This window comes from Mauremys mutica, chromosome 1 (genome assembly GCF_020497125.1).
Source record: "Mauremys mutica isolate MM-2020 ecotype Southern chromosome 1, ASM2049712v1, whole genome shotgun sequence".
Lineage (NCBI taxonomy): Eukaryota > Metazoa > Chordata > Testudines > Geoemydidae > Mauremys > Mauremys mutica.
This window is the reverse complement of record NC_059072.1, coordinates 177,360,515-177,384,163: the sequence shown is the minus strand read 5'-3', so window position 1 is coordinate 177,384,163 and position 23,649 is coordinate 177,360,515. Positions and strand designations below refer to the sequence as shown.

Sequence of the window (23,649 nt, the reverse complement as noted above, 5' to 3'; positions counted from 1 at the left end):
GCAGGTTGGCAACTGAGGTATTAGGCACCTTTCAGAATCTTGTCCGGAGAGGCTGTGTGACTGGCCTACGGTCTCACTGGAAGTCTGTGGCAGAGCTGTTTCCAGCTCCAGCAGCCTAGAACCTCCTGTGTACTCACTGATGTCCTGCCTCCTGTAGGTGACAGTCAAGTAGGCAGCATTCAGTTAAACTAGTAGTAAGCACAGGAGGCCTGTCAGGTTCTAATGCAGCCTGCAGTTGCCCTCATTCTCATTACTGCGCTGGGGCCTGCAGGCCGACTAGGAAAGCGCTTGTGCTGGTATTCGGCCTAATGTCCTGTTGCCCTTTACAGGAGTTAACCCCCCACTGAGCAAACAGAGCTGTTGACTCCTCTCAGAGCTACTGTCTCAGGCAGCCACTGCTGCATCAGTGACACCCCGCTCACAGCTAGCTGAGCAGTGACACAGGGCTATAGAGGCGCAGGCTGTTCCTGGAGGGCAGCTCGGACTCTGGTACATAAGGCGCACACCTGTGTCGGTGGGGGTAGTCTGGTCTCCCTGTGCCAACCGAGCCGCTTATCCCCCCCGTGCATGTCCCTGCGCGCCCGCCCCACAGCGCCCCCGCTGGCACCAGCAGCCCCTGCTGGCACGTGCCCTTGCTGGGTGTGGGCGAGCCAAGCAGAACTACCGCTCCCAGCATGCCCTGGCCCCATGGTTCGGAACCGCACATCGAGACTACCAGTCCCAGCGTGCCCCGGGGCGAGAAGGCGCGGCCCCTGCTGGCGCCGCACTTGACACTCTCTCTCGGAAGCCCGCGGGGCGCGCACCCCTGGGGTCCTCTCTCACCGGCCAATAGGAGATTGGCGCACGTGCCGCCTCGTGGCTCCGTCGGGCCCATGCGCGCGCGGGCTGCTCGGTGATATGATTGGTTCTTTCTGCGCGGAGGGGGCGGGGCTGAGAGGGCGCGGATTCGGGGAGGTTGCTGGCGCGAAGGCGATAAAGCAGCAGCGTCCGGCCCGGGCTCGGAGGCCTAGTCGGTGCCCCTCCCCCCCCGCCCGCCCCGCCATGCCGAACCGCAGGGGCGCGCGCAACGCCTATTACTTCTTCGTGCGCGAGAAGCTGCCCGAGCTGCAGCGGCGCGGCCTGCGCGTGGCCCGCGTGCCCGACGCCATCCCGCTCTGCTCGCGGGACTGGGCGGTGAGCGGGGCCTGGCCAACCCCGCGGGAGGGGCGGCCAGGGCTGGACCCCCCACGTCCTCTCGTCTCGGGATGTGCAGCTCCTCCCCCCCCCCCCGCCAACCCCGGGCGTGCAACCGCCCCCGCCAACCCAACCCCCCGCCAACCCAACCCCCCGCCAACCCCGGGCGTGCAACCCCCCCGCCCCCGCCAACCCAACCCCCCTCCATCCCCGGGCGTGCAACCCCCCCGCCCCCGCCAACCCAACCCCCCGCCATCCCCGGGCGTGCAACCCCCCCCCACTAACCCAACCCCCCGCCAACCCCGGGCGTGCAACCCCCCCCGCCAACCCAACCCCCCTCCATCCCCGGGCGTGCAACCCCCCCCGCTAACCCAACCCCCCTCCATCCCTGGGCGTGCAACCCCCCGCCAACCCAACCCCCCTCCATCCCCGGGCGTGCAACCCCCCCCGCTAACCCAACCGCGTGCAACCCCCCCCGCTAACCCAACCCCTCTCCATCCCTGGGCGTGCAACCCCCCACTAACCCAACCCCCCTCCAACCCCGGGCGTGCAACCCCCCCCCGCCAACCCAACCCCCCTCCATCCCCGGGCGTGCAACCCCCCCCGCCAACCCCGGGCGTGCAACCCCCCCCGCCACCAACCCCCCGCCAACCCGGGCGTGCAACCCCCCCACTAACCCAACCCCCCACCATCCCCGGGCGTGCAACCCCCCCCGCCAACCCCGGGCGTGCAACCCCCCCCGCCAACCCACCCCCCCGCCATCCCCGGGCGTGCAACCCCCCCGCCCCCGCCAACCCAACCCCCCTCCATCCCTGGGCGTGCAACCCCCCCCGCCAACCCAACCCCCCTCCATCCCCGGGCGTGCAACCCCCCCCGCTAACCCAACCCCCCTCCATCCCCGGGCGTGCAACCCCCCCCGCTAACCCAACCCCCCTCCATCCCTGGGCGTGCAACCCCCCACTAACCCACCCCCCCTCCAACCCGGGGCGTGCAAACCCCCCCGCCAACCCAACCCCCCTCCATCCCTGGGCGTGCAACCCCCCCCCCGCTAACCCAACCCCCCTCCATCCCTGGGCGTGCACCCCCCTCCGCCAACCCAAACCCCCTCCATCCCTGGACATGCAACCCTCCACGCCAACCCAATCCCGGGCAAGCAACCCTCCCCCCCGCCAACACACCCCTCCTGCTCCAGGCGAGCAGCCCCTTCCCTCCCCCGCCAACACACTCCCTTCAACCACGGGCGTGCAAACCCCCTCCACCAACACCCCCCCTTCAACCATGGGCATGCATCCCCCCCACCAACACATCCCTTCCAACCCCAGGCGAGCAACCCTCCCCGCCAACCCAACCCCCCGCCAATCCCGGGCGAGCAACCCTCCCCCCCCTGCCAACACACCTCTTCAACCATGGGCGTGCAACCCCCCCACCAACACCCCCTCGCCAACCACGGATGTGCAACCCCCCCCCACCAACACACTCCCTCCAACCCCGGGCGAGCAACCCACCCCACCAACCCCTGGAGAGCAACCCCCCCAACCAACACACCCCTCCAACCCCGGGCAAGCAACCCCTTCCTTCCCCTGCCAACAAACCCCCGCCAACCCCGGGTGTACAACCCCTTCCCTCCCCGCCACACCCCCCCTCCAACCCCAGGCATGCAACCCTTCTCACATATCCCCCCAACTGTGAATGTGCATTGCCCCCATACACACACCCAACCCCAGGCATGCATTCCTCCCATATACACATACCCAACCCTGGGTGTGGATCCCCAACCATGGGTGTGCATATTTCTCCCACGCACATATCTTCTGACTCTGGGCATGTATCCCCCCCACCAACACACACCCTGCCCTGGATGTGTATTCCCTTATTACCTTCTCCCTATACTTACCCCGGGCATGCACCCCGTCTACAAGTCTCCCCCCCCCCCCATGTACACACCCACCCATCACTTTCCAAGCTGCACAGAGATCCTCTCTGGGGTGAAGTGTCTTCCTCTTTAGCTAGAGAAAGGCAGTAGGAAATGTTTTTTCTCTTCTCTGTTTATGGTGTTTGCATGTTTCCTGAGTTAACTCAGTTTTAAAGGGACTCTCTTGTGGGGAGTGGGTAACTGGTTTGAACTGCCCAATTTAGATGTGATACTATTAAGATGTAAATAGTAGACAGTTCTTTGATCTGTTAAGTAGAAACCTCTTTAACTATTAAAGGGATTTAAAAGCCAATTTTCTTCACTATTTATACTGTTTGTTTTACATTTTTCCATGTTATTGGTGAATCAGTGAGGTTTGTCTCCTAGGTTTTCAATGTTGAAGTTTCTAAATTATAAATAGTACAGGATAATGAAAGATTATTTCAGTTAGAATTTTTTAAAAAGGACACTTTAAACAAAAGTTTAAAAATGCTTATTACCAAATCTAAAATTTGGGACAAATATGCCATTCTTTAAAGGGGAACAAATACAAGTCTGAATATAGAAATGTAATTTTGCATTTTTAAAAAATAAATCTTATTAAAAAAAATTAAAATTAAATTTAAAAATTTAAAATCTTGATCCTTAATTTTAAGCATGTGCGTCAGTATTTGCTGGATTTGATCTATGAGAACAAAACATTTTGCCAATACTTAAAAACAGTAAATGAAACTTCGACCAGTCTGGTTGCATAGACCAAGTGGAAGAAAAGGCAAAATGTTAATCAATGGCATTAGTGTAAAAGTGAATTAGATTGCTAAAATTCTTTTATTTATTCATTCTAGGGCCGTGTGTCTCAAACCTATTTGATCGGGCCCTGCTTTTTTTGTGTCTGTAGTCCTTTAGGCCCCTGCTCCTGCCACAGTGGTACATATACTGCTGCCCAGCTCTGCTGCTGCTGACAATGGTGCTGCCTTCAGAGCTGCCCAACTCTGAAGGCAGAGCGGCTTCTCAGCCCCCGCCCTCGAATACATTCTGTTCCTCTTGCCCCCCAATTTGAGAACCTCTGTGCTAGGGTGTGGCTAGTAGCACAAGATCGGTGTGTTAAAATGTTCATTAACCTCATTTTGGCTCTTAGTCTTGCAGCTTTATTAATAGTGCATAATTTCTCCCCCAGTGCCCGCTTTGTTTTTTTTTTTTTTAAATATTAATCTCTTTCTACTAAGAAATTCACTTGCCAACTGGCCCTTCTAGTGTTTAATATGGTGCATCAGCCAGTACTGGCTCAATCCAGCTCCACTGCTGCTTTATCTAACCTCCTCTAAGCCGAAGACTACTTATTCTCCTAAGAGCTTGCTGGATTCTGGAGCAGGTTTGTCTTATTAGAATGAAATGGTCAGACAATAACGTATGTAACAATTTTATTCCCAGTTGCTGACTGAGGATGAAAAGGAGAAATATGCAGAGATGGCTCGTAAATGGAGAGCGGAGAACTCCACCCAGGCATCACTGAAACAGGTAAATGGGAAGATAGAAGAAGAAACTTGGAATTTGGAGTGGGCTGAATAAGAGGAGTAACACAGTTACAGGGGTTGGTAAAAAAAAATTGTGACACACGGGGCCACCCTAAGAACTTGCGAGAAGCCCACCTTCTGCCCCTTTTCCTTTGTTAGTGTAGAAATATGCATGACTAGAATATTAGTTTGTAATTGTATCTTCCTTGGTAGTCCAGAAATGTCTTGAATTTACCAACAATGAAAACCTATAGTTGAGCGGCTTTACCTTCATCCTACAACTACTCTTAAATGGAGGAGAGAGTCTGCAGTTCAGTATTCTGCCACACTGTGGACTTTTCCTCCAGAGTCTGCCTTACTCTGGATTTGGGGTTGAAGCATAACTAATTAGGGCTATCATGTTAACAAGAAATGTTACTCCTTTTGCTATGACAGTACTGTTAAGGTCACAGGCACTTGAGGTTGTAACTGTAAAGTATGTTGGTCTAAATACAAAATTATACCAGTTTAAAGGTGTGATTTCATAGCAGTTTAGTTAAGCCAATGCAACTCTGTGTGGACACTCATTTATGTTAGTTTTGCTTGCGTTGTTAAATTTACAGTAGTACATAAACTTAAACCAACATAAGAGACAAGTTGCACCAGTTTAACTAAACTAGTTTAACTTAGGGCTTGGCTACACTTGCAAGTTAGAGCACATTAAATCAGCCCAAGGCACCCTAACTCCTGAGGTGTCCACACTGGCAAGGCACGTAGGGCGCCTGGACTCTGTGGCTGGAGCGCCCCTGGTAGTCCACCTCCACAAGAAGCATATAGCTTGCTGCGCCCTGGCTGGAGCACTGGGATGTCAGTGTGGACGATGTGTTTCATTACTGTGCTGTGATTGGCCTCCGGAAACGTCCCATAGTCCCTTGAAGTCAAGTGGCCACTCCTGTCATTGTTTTGAACTCTGCTGCAGGCATGCAGATATCCCCTTTCAAAGCTCCGTTTCTGATAGCTGGCATGCTTATCTGCTCCGGGACAAAGCAAACTATTACTGTGGAATGCTGCAGAGGCAGGCGTTTGTGCGTATGTGAGAGAGAGCGAGGCGGGGGGTGGGGACTGATGTCAGGGTTTCCCACTGCTGTTGTCTGATCTTACAAGACAGCATGCTGACACACTCTCCCCCCCCCATACACACAACGCACTCCCTGTCACACTCCACCCCCCCCCATTTGAAAAGCACACTGCGACCACTTGCACACTGGAATAGCTACCACAATGCACTGCTCTCTGTGGCATTGCAAGAGCTGCTAATGTGGCCACACCACTGTGCTTGCAGCTGACAATGAACACATGGCAGCACTTTCCCTGCTGTTATCTCTAAGGGCTGGTTTAACTCCCGGCGCTCTACATCTGCAAGTGTAGCCACAGCCTTACACTGGTGCAACTGCTGTATCTAGACTACAGTAACTCCTCACTTAAAGTCGTCCCGGTTAACATTGTTTCGTTGTTACGTTGCTGATCAATTAAGGAACATTCTCGTTTAAAGTTGTGCAATGCTCCCTTCTAACGTCGTTTGGCAGCCGCCTGCTTTGTCCACTGCTTGCAGGAAGAGCAGCCCATTGCGGCTAGCTGGTGGGGGCTTGGAACCAGGGTGGACCGGCAGCCACCCTATTAGCTCCACTAAGTTCCCTGTGCCTCCCTCCCCCCACTGCCATGTGCTGCTCCTGCCCTCTGCCTTGGAGCTGTGCCCAGAGACTCCTGCTTGCTGGGAAGGGGGAGGGAGGGCTAATGTCAGGGTGTCTCCCTCCCCCCTGCTCCTGCACCCCGCTTACCCCTTCTCCATATAGAGCAGGAAGGGGACACGGAGGGAGAGAGACATAGAGAGCTTGGGGCAGCAGCTGCTGTCTCAACTTCCTGATCCACTTAAAAAGACAATGCACTTAAGAATGGGTCAGCTTACTTAAAGGGACAGTGTGCATCTCTCTCTCACACATACAAGATGTGCGAGAGAATCTCTGCTATGCTGTCTCCCCTCCCTCATATTCCTGCTGCCCTTGCCACACCTCCAGGTACCTCCCCCAAAGCTCCCATTGGCCACGGTTCTCTGTTCCTGGCCAATGGGAGCTATGGGGAGGCAGTGCCTGGGGCAATGCATGGAGCCCTCTGCCCCACCCCACCCCGGGCCCCAGGGACATGGTGCCGGCCACTTCTGAGAGCGGCGCGGGGCCTGCGGCACCACGGGGGCAGATCCTGCAGGACGGATCCAAAGCCCTGAGGGGCCGGATCCGGCCCACGGGCATTAGGGTGTGCCTGCGCACACCTATGTTGGTCATGTTCATTGTTAAACTTACTATTTCAGGACATCCCTTGAACATACCTCCTCTCCGGGGTTGGGAATTTGTATTAAATAATATCTTTAAGGAAGGGAAAATTGCTTACCTTGTAATTCTGCTTCTCCAGCAATGTTGTCGTGCTTGTACACCTCAGAGTTTGAGGGGTTCAGTTGATAATGTAATTTGTCTTTTGTTCACACCGTGAGCACTCACTTCTACATTGTTGATTACATGTTCTGAGAAGGTTGACTTCCTCTGTACTGTTGTTTTTTGTTGTTTTTTTAAGAAAAAATTATTGGCGTAAGGGAGAAGTGTGAAGGTCTCTTACATATAATTGAAGTTTGGGGAGTCCTTGCTTCTACATTTTAAAAGGAGCTAGTTTAAATGTTCTGGGGCCTCTGATGTTCCTGAAGTTAGAGCATACTCTGGAGTCCAGAGCTCTGAGGCCAGCCTGGAGGTGTATCAGAAGGTAAAAAACCCTAAGAGTAATGAGAATTTTTTCGTGATTTGTTCTGGAGATGCAAGACCCATTGCGAATCCTGCATGATGATACCTTCAGCGAAGCAATAAATGGACATTACTTACCCTGTAATTCTAACTTCTGAAATATTGTGTAATAATGACTAATAAAGTTGATGTGAAAGAAATTGTCTTTAGCCTGCTCTTTGTAGGCTTTTCAGTTAGCGGGGAAACTTTGTTAGTGAGAACCTAGGGGAAGGGGCAAAAGTCTGTAGGCTTGGAAGATATGTGACAAAGCTAAACATGGATGAATTGCCCTTCTGTGGATGTTCTTTTTTTAATTCAGAGGCTTGGCTATAGTTCTTTCCATGTGTTGGTAAATTGGTGTGGGCACCGCTAATATCCTTTGTGTCAGAGGAGAAAACATACCTGCTCATAATCTGCAGGTTCTGCCTGCATACTGCAAACTGTGGTTATGTGGGTTTAGAAGGAGCAGTGCTGCCATCCATTTACAGAGGGCAAAGGAGGAGCTATCTTATGGCCCTTCTCTGACTTTGGAGGAGCAGACTATAGATTTAACTCTATTTTGTCTTCTGCAGCCTCCCAGTCAGATTTCTCCAGTTCCTGCACCACTGCCCATGCAGATACAGAGATGCACTTCTCTTCCAGATGCCATCAGTCTTTCTTGGAAGAACGATCAGGGTAGAGTAAACCTAAAGAAGCTTAATCCTAAGGATCTTGTAGTGTTGGATGACTTCCATAAGGAGCAGAATTGCTACATCTGGCTTATAGGACTTAGCTGGGGAAAGTGGGAAATTCATGTTTAATTTAGATCTGAATATATTTAACATGTCAGACAAAAACTAACTTAGTTAAAATTACTATTGTAAGTTGTCCTACAGTAACAAAGGATTTCATAATAGAAATGTTGTTCATAGTGTTCTGGGGGCAGTTTCTGCCCACAGATGTGTGGCTGTACCTCTTTTTAAACTTAATGGGAGTTGCATGTACATATTTGAGGACTGAATAAGGCCCTTAATGTCTGTAAATGATTGGAGATAAACTGAAATGAACTGCTGCAGGGAAGCATTTCTATTGTAACTTCCATTTTATTAGGGATATACAAGACCTAGTCCAATCCTTATGTCAAGTATAACGGTGGGGAGTTTTTAGATGTCCGAGTGCAAGCTCAGAACAACAGTATAGACACTGGATAACAGGACAGCCTAGCAGGGGAGAAAGCAATTGTCAGTCAGTGCTGTACTTGCACATTGGCTGGCTAGTGTCTTACTAACTAGAACTCTGAAAAGCCAATCTGTTCCCATCTGATACTTTGATCAGCATTGACTAGCCGCAAAGGAAACACTCAGAAAGAGCACTGCCACAGTGCTCTTCACCCTGCATCTGAGAAGTGCTAGTAAATATACAGTAGCACTTACAAAATGCTGTAAACAGTCAAGCCACCAGCCAAGATACATAAAACCAGTAAAATATTATTGAAGAGAGAATGGGCTAGGCTGGGGGTGAGGGAATACCCTTTGTCTGTGTTTCAGTGACAACTATCTGTCTAGTTCTCACTGATAGAAGTCAATATTTTAGTAGTTTGGACCTGTTGCTATGCTAAGTCTATGAGCATTGTTTCTTGTTTGTATCATACGTAACCTGTCACATGTTCTTGCGCTGTTATTTTAGAGGTGAGCGCTCTCTAAGGGCTCTTTGATTCTTTTCAGCCCTCCACAGTGTAAAAGCACTATATCCTTAGTTCAGTCTGCCTCCCACTGCATTTGGTTGAAGCTTAATGTGCTGTTTAGAGTTCCTGGTATCGGTGACATTTCCCATCCCTACTTAGAGACAAAATCTTGGAGAGCTTTATTGGAGGGAGGCATGAGTGGCAGTGGTTGATGGATTCCAGGCCCCTGACATTCTTGTTAACCTGTGCTGTGATATTTACAAACAGTACCATCTGAATTAAGCTGGAGGTGAACTGTGACCACAGAATCTCCTGATTTATGCAAAAGTGTCCTTTTAACAGTTACCTTGTCCTCCCACATGCCACTCCCTATTTGTTTTATCCAGTGGTTATCCTGTGTCTTTACTCAGTTGTGTGGCCTAACATAGTGGGGCCTTGATCTTTGATTGGGGCCTATAAGTGCTGCTGCAATATAAATAATAATGTTCACTGGATGAAAAAAAACTTGCTTGCTCTCTCCTCTAGTGACCCCTGCAAATTTTTCCTTCCAGCTGTGCTTGGGAACATCTTCAACTTCCTGAACATTTACAGTCATGGAGAGCTGCCCTCTCCCTGTCAGCAGCGCTTCCTCCCTTGTGAGATTGGCTGTGTCAAATACTCATTACAGGATGGCATAACAGCAGACTTCCACCGCTTTGTAGATCCCGGTGAGCCTTGAGGGACAGACGGAGGGGAGGAAACTCATCATTTCAGTTGTGTGGAAGGATGAAGACTTTCCAACCTCACTTCTCCCAACCCAGTTCAAGTTTCTAGCATAAAACACGGTCCTGTTTCCAGAGGTTGAGCATTTTAGGTAGATAGCAGCAGCATAAATGCCTGTGGTTAATGCTGTCTTCTACTAAAGTCTGCAGAAAGGTGGCCTTTGGCATCCGACTGAGTGAGAACTTGGAAGGTAAAAGAAATCTTGTGAGAAAGTAGTTGAAATAAAAGCCTTTACGAAGCTGTCTAGCCATCAGCTGGAAGAAAAACTACTACTGTGTAGGTGGGATACTGCGTGCTCGTGTGCATTGGATTTAATAGTAAAATGCATTTGCCTAGATAGCAGCCGAAACACAGAGGTATGCAACAGGTTGTAAAATATGTGTATTGTGCAGAGTTTGTTCAAATGAGTATAACTAAGAAAATAAGTGAACATTCATGGTGGTTATGCAAGGACACACGATGGTAAATAAAGCTGTTAACTAAGCTGTTATGGGATAAGAGGGAAGGTCCTCTCATGGATTGGTAACTGGTTAAAAGATAGGAAACAAAGGGTAGGAAAAAATGGTCAGTTTTCAGAATGGAGAGAGGTATATAGTGGTGTCCCCCAGGGGTCTGTTCTGGGACCAGTCCTATTCAACATATTCATAAATGATCTGGAAAAGGGGATAAACAGTGAGGTGGCAAAATCTGCAGATGATACAAAACTACTCAAGATAGTTAAGTCCCAAGCAGACTGCGAAGAGCTACAAAAAGATCTCTCAAAACTGGGTGACTGGGCAACAAAATGGCAGATGAAATTCAGTGTTGATTATTGGAAAACATAATCCTAACTATACGTATACAATGATGGGGTCTAAATTAGCTGTTACCACTCAAGAAAGAGATCTTGGAGTCATTGTGGATAGTTCTCTGAAAACGTCCAATCAATGTGCAGCAGCAGTCAAAAAAGTGAATAGAAAGTTGGGAATCATTAAGAGAGGGATAGATAATAAGACAGAAAATATCATATTGCCCCTATATAAATCCATGGTATGCCCACGTCTTGAATACTGTGCACAGATGTGGTCACCCCATCTCAAAAAAGATACTGGAATTGGAAAAGGTTCAGAAAAGAACAACAAAAATTATTAAGGGTATGGAACGGCTTCCATATGAGAAGAGATTAATAAGACTGGGACTTTTCAGCTTGGAAAAGAATCGACTAAGGGGAGATAAAATCATGACTGGTGTGGAGAAAGTAAATAAGGAAGTGTTATTTACTCCTTCTCATAACATAAAAACTAGGGGTCACCAAATAAAATTAATAGGCAGCAGGTTTAAAACAAACAAAAAAGTATTTTTTTCACACAACGCACAGTGAACCCGTGGAACTCCTTGCCAGAGGATGTTGTGAAGGCCAAGACTATAACAGGTTTCAAAAAAGAACTAGATACATTCATGGAGGATAAGTCCATCAATGGCTATTAGCCAGGATGGGCAGGGATGGTGTCCCTAGTCTCTGCCTGAAGCTGGGAATGGGTGGCAGGGGATGGATCTCTTGATGATTACCTGTTCTGTCCATTCCCTGTGGGGCATTGGCCACTGTCGGGAGAGAGGGATACTGGGCTGAACCTTTATCCTAAACCAATATGGCCATTCTTATAGCACAACGAGGTATTGTTCCTTATTTAGTGTTCAGGTATCTGTTTCTTGCTTGATAATGTGTATTCTCTCTCCTCTTGCAGGAGAGGTGCCACGTGGCTTTCGGTTTCATTGTCAAGCAGCAAGTGAGTATCAGAGAAGGAAAGGGGTGAGATGCAGGGTTTGGCAGTTTCACTGGCTTGTGTACACCAGTCCTTCAAACATTTTCCTTGCTTGTGAGAAGTGATGTTTCTCTAAGAACTGTGCATCTCGCATCCAAGAGAGAGATGGGCACTAGAGCAAACTTCCTGAGGGATTTCATAATGCTGTGTCTTCTGTAGACCAAGAGCTCTTCTTTCTGAATAACTAGTCATTAAAGAACCTCTGACACTTTTCACTAATGATGGTGTCTTGCCCAAACGTCCATTGTGAGTAATCATGTCCTGTTGGCTATGATCTTCCCTCCCACATGGAATTCCAGTTAGCGTCAGTATTTCTGTCCTAAACGACTGTGTAACTTCAGTGCATGATGTTTCATAGCTCTCGTTTCCATCTCTGAGGTGGCTGCCTTTCAGTGGTGGGTAAAGCATCTCCCCCATGTGTGCGCGTAGCTTGTAAAAAATAAATAAATGGGTAAAAAAATACACTGGAATCTTGTTTTTTCCCAAACTGGAAGATGCTAATATAAAGTATCATTATTAAAGAGGAACCTCTAGAAATACAAACCTAATACTTCTCTATGCAGCATTGACATTCAGCAAGTTAAAGTGTTCTTACAACCCTGTCGGTTGGCCCTCTCTGCTATTTTGACTTGCGCTGCTTTGTTTTTACCTTTCCCTTGTATCGCCATTTGAGCAGTGTTTATAGATTCCAGTTAGTGGACTTCTGTCGCTACACACACTGCTAACTGACACAGCTCCTGCTTCCCTTTATCAAAATGCTTGGGTAACTCTCTTTAAAGCAGCATTTTCATCCCAGATCTTGGGGGAAAATAAGTAGGTGCATGTTAAAGGTGAGGTTCTGGTGGGTGCATGAATCTTGCAGATTTTACTTGTGGATGGTAGGTGGGACTGGGAGTAGAGAAAGGAGTGTGTGTTTCTTTTTAAAAAAAAAATAGACTGCTCATATCCCATTTTTCTCTCTCCTCATTAACCCCCATTAGGCGATGCCACTCACAAGATCCCCATCTCTGGTTTTGAGCTCTCGAATGCTGGTCACCCTGTTGTGTTACGTGAACTTTACTCATTTGTTCGGCCAAACCGTGGCAGGTGGCCACCTGTGTACTGCAAGGTACAATCCAGCCCCCTCTAAGTTAGAGCAGCCGTTCAAAACACACAGTCCTATTGTAGCTGCCCAAAGAAGCCTTTATAGCAAGGGTGGGGAACCTTTGGCCAGCTGCTTAATTTCATCCGGCCTGCGGCTAGTCTCCATGCCACTGGAAGGAAGCCCCGAGCGTCAGCGTCCTGCCCTCCCCCCGCACCCCCATGGGGCTGGAGCCGCAAGCACCGTCTCGCCCCGCTGCGGGGGGAAGCTAGGGTTGCTAGGCCATTAAAAGTCTAGTTGGCTCCACGCAGCTCCCAAAGTGGCTGGCATGTGCCTGCGGCCCCTAGGTGCAGGGGTGATCAGGGAAGCTCCGCATGCTGCTCCCCCAGTGATGGTTCCACAGCTCCCCTTGACTGGGGACTGTGGCCAATGGGAGCTGCGGGGGCAAAGCCTCCTGGCCATGCCTCCACCGAGGGACTGGACATCCCAGCCACTTCCGGGAGCAGCATGAAGCCAGGGCAGGCAGGGAGCCTGCCTTAGACCTGCTGCGCCACCGACCTGGAGCCGCCTGAGGTAAGCGCTGCCTGGCCGGAGCTCTCACCCTGAACCCCTTGCCCCAGATCGGAATCCCCTCCCACACCCGAATTCCCTCCCAGAGTCCGCACCCCCTCTCACACGCCATCCACAGCCCTAAGCCCCCTCCTGCACCCAAACTCCCTCCTGGAGCCTGCACCCTGAACATCCTCCCACACCTCAACCCCCCGTCCCAGCCCTGAGCCCCCTCCTGGACTCCAAACCCCTTGGCCCCAGACCAGAGCCCCCTCCTGCACCCCAAACCTCTCATCCCCAGCCCCTCCCGAGAGCCCGAGCCGGAGCCCTCTTTAGGATGCAGGGAGAACTTTCAGGAAGAGTGAAAATGGCTTTGTGCAAGAATTAAAGTAGCTGGAGAAGATGGTTTAGGAATGGGGTGGAGGAGATAACTAAACTCTACTCCATAGCTGTAGTTGGGTTCTGGAGCATGTGACAGTGAAACTTTTTTCTCTCTAGTCTGATGACTGGTACAGAGTCAACTGGTGTCTGAAATGGATGGCTAAGGAAGCAGGTGAGAAGTTAATTTTTTAAGATTGTAAGGAGTCTTAGTATCTCAGCAGCATCTCCTCTGTCCCACCTATATTTGTCAAAGTTTCTGCCCTTCCTTCTCCTCTTCTTGACTCGGTCTTCTCTGAATAACAGGCACTGAGAACCAGCTGGAGCTTTTCAGTGTGGAAAACCTGGTGGTGGAACTGTACCAGCGGAAACTTCGAAAGGAGCCTTCCAAGACCTGGGTGCGCAACCTGCTGGATGTCTTCGTGTGGGATTACTCCAGTAACACTAGGTATGCTGGCGTTGGCTCTTCCCTATTTCCTGAACAGGAAGATGTTATAGTGGTAACTGTCTGTTAGTCAGGTGCTTTATACTGTCCCCCAGTGCCCTGCACACATACACCTTTCTTACTTCAGTGTTAGGTTAGCTGAAAACTCTAGTCTCGTCATTAAGGCTGGTCCTCCTTGGATCATGGCTCAGATGTGGCTGGAGGAAATGCGATCTTGAACAGTATGTCTCTGATTTTTCAAGTGTAAGCATAGGTTTGAAGGCTGTGAAGCAGAGGCTTGTGGGTTTGACTTGAGAGTGGAAAGGGATGGGGTGAGATAATACTTCCATGTGCTTGTGTTTGGGAGGTATAATCTCAAAATATGAACATCTTTGCTGCTTTGAATTTCATAAACCCATTAAAGTTGCATTAAGAAAAGGTTTGGAAGAATGTTTGCTTCATTAATAATCCATTGGATTATAGTAGTCAGATGTTATTTGTACCCCATAAATTAAAATACAGGTAAATTGTCAGAATTATCCTGCTGGACTGTATATCCATTTCTGTCTGCCAAAATAGTTTATTTTTTTTTAATAGAGGTGCTTAGATTAGAAATCAGAGCAAGGTTCTTTTTTCATCCATGAAAATCCATTGATTTAATTGGGCTTTCATGGATATGTCTGAGAGTGAAACACCTTATATTTGAATAAGAATTCAGTTTTAATATATTTCTTGCCTTACATTCACTTTTTGAATGTGTATCATGGACAGTAAAGATAGACGTCTTGGTTTCACGTTCAGGTTCTCATGCACTAGCACAGTGCTGCAACATCTGGGCTGCAAATGCTGCAGGAGAAGTTTAAAGTGACACTGTGAATTTACTTCTGACATTTTACCTGCTATTGTTATAAGTAACAACTAAGACTGTAAACTTTATAACTCTAAGATTATAGCAGAGAAATATCTGTCTGGTTATTGAGAGTTTTTGACAGCACTCTGTGTAGTCAGTGTCATCATTTCCTTTGTATAGTCATTTCCCCCTGTTTGTGTGGGTTATTCACATACCAACAGGGAAAAGAAACTGTCCTTTTAATAATAATAATTAAAAAAAAAAGACAACCTTGTGACTACAAAATTACAAACTCCCAGGGAGAATCTGGGGCAGGTATACTACCAAAAACTACTTTTAAGTCTTCGAAATTAAAAAGACTTCAAGTGGATGGTTTTCCTTAAATTCACTTTTCTTTTTTTAAGAAAAAGAGAATTTCTATTAGGTTTTATAAAACTACAACCTCTTAACTAAATGTAAAATTTAAGGGGCCAAGCTATGTGACATGGTCCCTTTTTTAAATTTAAGCTATGTTGCTTTTGGGCACCAAGACTGCCAGGAGTTTTCTAGGTCTGGGTTTAATTACATTGAAAGTGACTAGGAGAAAGGGAGGTTAGCATCAGCCAAGGGATTTCTAATCCAACTAGATTAATTATATCCATCTCAATTAAGGGTGTAGTTTTGTTTCCATTATGAACTCAGAAGAATTTCAATCTGCACTTAGGTGCAAGTGGCATGAAGAGAATGACATCCTGTTCTGCGCTTTAGCATCCTGCAAGAAAACCGCGTGAGTACCATGAAGGGGATGTGTCTGATATGTTGCAGATAATTCTTAGCTTCTGGACTCTCTAGACCTGTGCTTCTGGCTTCTCTACTCCTCTGAGGAAGGTTGTTCCCAAGTCTTGTTTTTGTAATGGCTTCCTTTTCTCTGTAGGTATCTCTTCATTAGTGTCCCTTATTGTTTTCTGTAGTTTGAATATTAGCAACATGATCATAATATAATGTTATCCCATGGTATCAGTGCCTGCATAGACGTAGTTTGACTTCTATATTTGTGGGGGCAAGGGGCTTAATACTATTAATAGGTATAGGTCTAACGTCTGGATTTATCGATTGTTAGTGGTATTTAAATTAGTGTATTTGAAATCACAGATAAAGTTTACATTCAGTATTTAATCACCCTTAATGTTTTGTTTTAACTTAATTATCTGCCACATTTACAAGCTACCCCTTTAAAAATTAACATGTGCATAAAAACAAACTCCTGACTAAACAGAAACAAGCAATTTCATGTAACTATGAATTATGTTTCCCTGGTTTTAGATACACATAAATGTGCAGTGCACACATCAGAAAAAATCCATTGCTAAAGCCTGTCCCCTTTGCCCATCTGCCTAAGCACATTCCACTCACATTTAACTTTGTTCACTCTGTCACTCACCTGGGCTTGACACAGTCAATGCAGTAACTGCACAGACCCTTGGAAGCAGCTTAGATCTTGTGTTCACTTGCTACGACGTTACCCGTGCTGATTAGAACGTGGCCCCGATGTCTAGATGCCTGTGTTTCTGGTTCAAGTCTCTTATTTTATAGGCTAGTAAAATTGAAAAGGCCCCAAGCTGGAACTCTGCTGTGAGGCATCAGGAACTGCTCTCCTGCCTTCCCCTTACGCAGCCCAGATGGGGAAACCGACCTGGAAGCACAGAGCACCTTGCATCACCGCTCGCCACCCCAGATGTCCCTCTGCACCCCCTAGGAGGCTGGCGGTGGCGGTGGTGGCAAGTAGCAACACCAGGCGCCCTGTGAGTCCAGCTCAGTTTCCCCACCTGGGCTGTGCTAAGAGGCATCAGGAGCTGCTCTCCTGTCCTTCCCTTACACAGGTCACATGGGGAAACTGACCTGGACACACAGGGCCTGGTGTCACCACTTGTGCCCTTCCCCGCACAGCCTTCCCCCTCCCCGAACATTTCTCCTCATGGAGGAAGCAGGGCCAAATAGAAGGGAGAAATGTGGGTGTGCCCCCCCATGCATTACCTCTGCAATATATCCAGTTTGGGGGGGCAGTGCTCCCCCCAATCTCTGCCCATGAGTGCCTGTACTTTGGATGTCTGGTGAGACTGATTGCTCTAATGTATTAGAATTATATTGATGATTGTGCCATCTGCATTAGAGTTCACTGTGCTTTCTTAATAGCAGCTTAGAGTTCCTGTGTTGGGATGAAATATAGTGAAGACTTTCTACCAATTTATATCCTAGAAATTCACGTATGACGCTGTGCTTTTTGGCAGTAAAAGTAGGGGTAATTTAGGCAAATATCCATTTAAATAATTGCATTATCTCCCCAACAGTTGGATATAGAAGCAGTTTTCCTGTTCAACTGATTTAATAATGCTGTGCACCATTAAACAATTGTCATGTTTCACCCTGGGTGATGAGGGCAAGTGATTCTCGTAGCTTCATGTATAATTTTTAAAGAAAGTTGGCCTTTTTTCTGGATGAAAAGATGTTATTAGGATGTAGTCCTCCATCTCACCTTCTCCCCCCGCAAAGTGTTGTTGATAGCAGCTATTCCTTCTGTATGTTTTTCACTGTAAAAGAGGGGTGAGGCTTTGCTGCCTTTGTATATAGGAAATACAGTACAGAATTCTTATCAGAACTTTTTTTTCCCTTTGCTCATTGTAGTTATTGCATCAGTAACACTCTGGCAAGCGTGTATGGAGTCTCGCTCACAACAGCTCACCTACCTCTGCAAGACCATGATTCCAGCAACAATATAAATCCCACGGTGGTGGTACTGGATGCTGGACGTTTCCAGGTCAACTTCTTTGAATTTGTGCTGAATTATTTCAGGCTGCTATGACTACTCTTTTCCTGAAGGTGGCCTGGTTTCTTTCTGGGGCAGTGGAGTTGACCTCCCAGTGTCAGATTGGCTATATTCACTTGTACAGCAGGTGACATTCTGGTTCATAATGCACCATGGTTATTGGGAAAGCCAACCAGGACAGTTCTCCACTAGCTGACTAGACATCTTTCTGAAGTTTGTTCCAACCCTTTGCTACAAAAGCTCTGATCTGACCATGAGGTCCCCCAAAATATACCAGCAAAAATGCTTCTTTTAGAATAAGAGGCAGGGAGAATTAACCTGTTTAAATCCTATGCAAATAAGCAGCCAGATATTCTGTCTTGCCTAAATCTTTACCCGGCACTCTTGGGTATTGTGAGTAGGTGTGGTGGATGCTGTGTGAAAGAGAACATTTCTCTGTTCTGAGAAGGGGGCTTGAATTTTTTCTGCTACAGAAGCTGAAGGCTCAGAATCCCGGTTGTAATCGATACTTCAGTTCTCCAGTTGAGAAACAAGGTGCTGCCTCTTCTGCTGGTGAGTTTGAGACTTTCAGATTTCGGAAAGGAAAGAATGAGAATTAAGTCTTTATCAGATGACTGTGACATTGTCCTCCTTTGCCTCCCTTGTCTCTGGATACAGTAAATGGCGAGATGATCATCACAACACCTCCCTTGGGTGGTACAGCTTCAGCTCATTCATGTATACAGTTGTAGATTTGGTTGAACTCCTAATGTCTGACCTTAACCAGATGGGCCAGTGCCAGTTTTACTGGAAAGAATTCCCAGAGCCAAAAAAGACTCCTCCAATTCATTGTGTTCAGCACTCCTTGTGTGCTGTTACCTCCAGCTTCCTGCAGCCCTCCTTTCTCTCAGCATACACCAGGGTTGAGAGAGGACTTCCTGGTGGGTATTTGGGGTAGGGTTGTCTTCCCAACACGTCGTCTTGTATAAAAAGTACAGTACATACAAACTCAATGAATACTTGTTGCAGTGTGGCTTCCATTATAAACTTGACTCCTTGAAAATCTGTCTTTTTGGGGCTAAAACATTCTTTAGTTGGTCAGAGCCCAAAGATGACATTTATTTTATGAAAAAATGAGAGCTGCATTTTCCCAGGTACTTCTGAGTTAAGTGAGCAAAGGAAACAGATCTTCCTAAGCCACAAAGTATGACATTTTCACAAGGGTATCTGAAATGTCAGATCATGGCTAGTCTTCAGTGAGGGCTAGTAGCTGTGAGTTTGCAAGAAAAACAATTTAAATAGTCTTTGTTTTAAAATCTTTTTTTACTGCATATACAGTCTTGCTATATTTCAAGTTGCAGTATTGTGGAGTTGGAGCAAACGCTCTTTACTTAGCTCACAAAGAAAAGCAAAACAACTGAGAACTTTTCCTTTGTATAAATACTCTTGGCAGTATTAACCCACATGCACGGCATGTACTGTGCCAAATTCTGCTCTAGCTCTGTATAACCTCACTAAAGGCAGTGGTTTGCTTGGAGCAACAGACAGTGGACCGGTTTCTGCTTTTCAAGTTCAATAGCTGTGTGCAATATGGGTGGACTGACATTGCTAGGAGAACCTAACTCTTGCCTTTTTAGACTCTTTTTCCTTAAATGCTCAATTTTAACGTTACTCTGATGAAGATTTACATTTAACTTGTAACTTTACACATGTGCTCAGACATCTGAATGCCTAATAGAAAATGTGAAAAAGGGCAAAAAGGTTCCATCAAACTAAGTTTCCATACCAACCTAAAGAATCCTACTAGCAGCAAAATAGTTGTCAATAGCGTGTTCCAGCTTGGGTCTACACACGGGATGAAAGCTGCCGTTCATTCCTCCCTCAGATCTGGTTTGTCAGCTGTCTGCAAACTCTAGCAAACATCACTGTCTCAACACTCTGTTCACACTTTTAAGACTGGTTTCCTTTACATCCCTAAGGGCTAGAGAATTAGGTTTTGTGAACCTCATTTGCCCTGTTTCCAGCCAGTGATGTAGCTGCATTGATGCAAACCCCTACTGTAGATAGGGTAAACTAGGATGTGCTGAGTTGCAATTTACCACTGATTGACACTAAAGTAGACCAATACTCATTAAGGGTTTGAGTAAGGGCAGCCAAAACAGCGTCTAGAATTGGTTCAATCCTTCATGTAGACCAGACTGGGGTGGGGAGGGATTTTAAATGAAAATTTCGATTCTGAAGCACAAGATGCAAACAGGGAAAAATACCAGTTCTCTGACCTGCCTAATCCAACCCCTGCACTAAGACCACAAACTACAAGTCATGAGCCTTTGCCAGAAAGACGTCATTGATGGACTTGGTACTTTGAGGACAGCATTTCAAAGTCCAAGACTCTGCCTCTTGGTTAGGTCAGTCAAAAGGTGCAGCCCCACTAGTTTTCAGATGGAGCAAGGGGAGATAGGACAGCAGATCTCTTGAGTTATGAATGTTTTAAATGCTGATTGACTTGCAAAATGTACTGGTTAATTTTATAGGTGAACATCCCTCTGGAGTGATGTCATCATGTAGAACAAGCACGCGAGGAAGAGGAATCACTCGCTTGCTGGAGAGTGTCTCCAGACTTTCCAAGTCCTCCAGCAACTGAAAGCCTACCTGCCCTCCTAACCTTACCAGGAGAACTGCACTTCCTTAGCCCCATTGTAGTCTGGGACTTTACCAGATTGCAGTTGCTTTGTCTGTCCCTGTATGCAAAACCCTAAAATACATTCCCCTTCCCTTGACCCAGTGTAACAGTTCCCTTAGAGTGATGACAAACCTGTTGACTGGAGGGGAATTTTCTTTCAATTAGAAGGAAATCCTGGTTTTATCTATAGAAGTACTTATTTTGAAGGGAACTGGGAACTTCTTGCTCTCTTGACTAAATGCAGACTTTGGGCTTTTCTTTTGTTAGCTCATGGGAGGAGAAGTGCAAGAAAGAGAAGCTGGTGGTCAGTAACTGCATGTTAAACGTTCTTTTGGTGGTTAATATAGCATTAAACATGTTGTTTGAATGGTTTAGTTCTTTAATTTCCCTATCACTGTGGTGTCTTCCCCACCTCCATTTCTGTTAGATGTTGGAAGACAGTTGTCTCCGCATATAGCCATGTAAAATAACACGTGTCTGGGAGGCATTCTAGTGCTGAAAGACTGGGTGGTGGGAGTGTCTCAAAGGGGTACTGCCATAAATTTTTCATGAGTGGAGGATTGTATTAAATAGTTGAGTTGGGGAAGTAAATAGACTAAAGTACTTGTTGGTAGAAAATTTTCCTTTTGTCTTATACTTACTGTGAAAATATGGTAGGAGTCTTGTCCAGCTGTTCATGTTCTGTTGGGCATTGACAATATACTAGGGTGACAGGGGTCTTGGCTTTTCTTTGTAGCTGTGCTGGCGTTACAAACTGTCATCAGCTCCTCAAATCTTGAGGTTCATAACAATATAGTATAACCTCTCTTTTTCAAAGGAATCCCAAAACCATTAGTCTGTTGTACATGTCTGCAGGCACAATTTCAGACACCTAGCAGGGCTGGAGTGACTGCTGACTATTAGTGTTTTGGAGTACCTGTAAGAATGAAAGTAAATATGGAAACTGGGACACTTTATCACATTTTATTAGAGAATTGGATACCTCTGGGGAAAGAGATGTCTTAACAGTTTCCTGAAAAGTTGTCTGTCTTCTGTAAATTATTTTTTTATCTTACATTTTGAGACAGTTGCCTGTAGAAATAAACAAAAGCTCTTTTTTTCCCCTTTAAGTTCCTCTGAGCTGCTTCACAGTTTACTCCAACTGAAGTTGCCGTTATATGCTAATTCCACAACAATTGATGGTGATGTTACAAAATGGATTGTGTCCCTGGTAGGAAGCAAAATGCAGATGAGTTAGCTCATTCCATCGGGCACTTAAGAAATCTTTAATGTGCTTACCCTTATAATTATAAGGAGCTCAGATACCACGGTAATAAGTTAGGGATAAGTGCCTGGATAGGTATTGTTTCATCTGGAAATTAGCTTCAGTTGTACGGCGGCTATCAAGTGAACTGCCTTGTTGGCCAGGGCTGGCTTTAAGCCGATTCCCCGGAATTGGGCCCCATGTCGAAGAGGGGCCTGTGCCTAAGGAGGCCCCACTCCGGGGGTCTTCGGCGGCAGGGGGTCCTTTGGTGCCATGGAAAACCCAAAGCAGACACCCCCCCCGCCGAAGTGCTGCCAAAGCCTCGGACCGCTGCCGAGTATTCCAGTTGGGCCCCACGGGTCATAAAGCCGGCCCTGCTGATACCTCCTACCTGGCAGACCAGCCTATATGCCCGTGAAGCTTCCTTGGATGATTCCAAAGTCCCATGACTGCTTCCATAGAGGCCACCCATCCACTTGACAAGTCTCCCGGTTTCCAGTATTAGTGATGAACTTTCACCAGGCAGGAGATCAGAAAGCCTTTGAAACTGAGTTTTTTGGCAGTGAAATATCTGGAAATATTTGATGTGATCATTGTGAAGAAGAAACAAGACACCAGTCATCTTTGGGTGACACTAAAGGTTTGTCTCTATTCAGAAAATGTGAAGTGGTGATTACATCATTGTAGTTACACCGGCCCAGATGGTTTTTTTAATGAAGACAAACCTTTAGGCTAAGATCATACTTATGATCACCACTGCTCCTCCCCTTCTCTCTCAATTCACTCAAAAATTTTGATAATTATTTGGCTATTTTGAGAATTGAAAGTTGTAATAAAAATGTGTTTTGGTTTTGATTATGTTGCTCATGCACAAGACAGTGTATTTATTTAAAAAAAATAGACTTTCTTGGTTCATAGTGTCTGTGATAATAAGCCCACAAATTAAAGCAATGAGTAACACTAATGTGCTTATTGGCGTGACATCTAGATGCTGTGACAGCTGAAATGTGGCTGCCCAAAAAGACAAAAATTCAGAGTTATGATTCTCACCAGTCTGCTTCTCTGCATCTTTGTGTTACAATAGTATGCAAATTATACAAGATATATTTATACACCATAGGTAGTGGACTGTAAACTCAAGACAGTGACTGTTCTATTGTGTCCAGCAAAATGAGCTGCTACTGTAATACAAATATTAAAATGCATGTCTTAAAGAGTGTTTTACACTTAAGTTGGATATAGTACACTTTGCCTTACTAGTGTACATGTGTTGTGTAAAGGAGGATCCTGTTAATAGATGTGAGAGCATGTAGTGAATGGTCCCATTGCATCTGGCGCTTGAAATTTCAGCTTTTCAAATTCAACTTTTGCATTTATGTGACAGGAGAAGGTAGTTGTGTCAACTAAACCACAGTCATTATGCTCTTTATTTAAAAAAACTATGCTGAAGGTCACCATTACATATAGTCTGCTAATGCACAGACTATTGTAAGCAGCAGCAGGTCCATGTGAACTTTCAGTCATCTTGCCGTGGAAATTATACTGGGGAAATAAAGAACAAGGCAAGGGGAATATAACATTTGGGAAAAGTTTGAGTGATAAAACCTGACTTTAAATGTTGTTCTTCACCATGTGTAAAGTACATGCTTAATATTGTGTGGGCGTGTGGATGTTCAGCCTCTCTACAAATTAAACTGTCTTTAAGTGTCTACCCTCCAAAAGCCACCTTTAATTAACTACTTTAGTCAGACCTGACTCATTGCCCTCCTGCTAATGTGGGTTGTCACTTGGCTCAGTCCAGTGACACTGATGGGAAAAAATCACCCTCTTTTAAGCTAAGTCTGTATCAAAGAATTCACTCTACCAGAATAAGTTGCTTAGTCAAGTATGACATTGCCCTTTGCTTGCCCATACAGCAGTATTGGCCAGAGAAACTACTACTGTCTGAGGGTTATGAAAATGGAGTGAAGTAAGACAAGCTGGTGCTTAGTTAAAGAGTATTTATAGTGGTTGATATGATGGGCACTTA

The 23,649-nt window shown here is 46.5% G+C and overlaps 1 protein-coding gene across 2 annotated transcripts; it reads left to right on the top strand.

The window, feature by feature from the left end:
• The first annotated feature begins 760 nt into the window (after nucleotides 1–760).
• MAEL (maelstrom spermatogenic transposon silencer) lies at nucleotides 761–23,649 on the top strand. Of its 2 annotated transcripts, none has more exons than XM_045001991.1 (12): nucleotides 761–892; nucleotides 4,517–4,603; nucleotides 7,976–8,078; nucleotides 9,618–9,773; nucleotides 11,553–11,594; nucleotides 12,611–12,738; nucleotides 13,759–13,813; nucleotides 13,945–14,086; nucleotides 15,616–15,678; nucleotides 17,574–17,706; nucleotides 18,189–18,267; nucleotides 20,229–23,649. In XM_045001991.1, the coding sequence occupies exons 2-12, from the start codon at nucleotides 4,553–4,555 to the stop codon at nucleotides 20,336–20,338; spliced, it is 1,062 nt and encodes a 353-aa protein (XP_044857926.1). In that variant the 5' UTR covers nucleotides 761–892; nucleotides 4,517–4,552; the 3' UTR covers nucleotides 20,339–23,649. The 2 variants fall into 2 exon arrangements, with proteins under 2 accessions (XP_044857926.1, XP_044857925.1); XM_045001990.1 differs by lacking the exon at nucleotides 761–892 and adding an exon at nucleotides 922–1,173.

Bases quoted from the DNA above. Each gene is read 5' to 3' on its own strand.
- MAEL (XM_045001990.1), top strand. From the start codon at position 1,042: ATGCCGAACCGCAGGGGCGCGCGCAACGCCTATTACTTCTTCGTGCGC. The intron at 9,774-11,552 runs GTGAGCCTTGAG...CTCCTCTTGCAG, and splicing joins CCACCGCTTTGTAGATCCCG to GAGAGGTGCCACGTGGCTTT. The intron at 15,679-17,573 runs GTGAGTACCATG...TGCTCATTGTAG, and splicing joins GCATCCTGCAAGAAAACCGC to TTATTGCATCAGTAACACTC.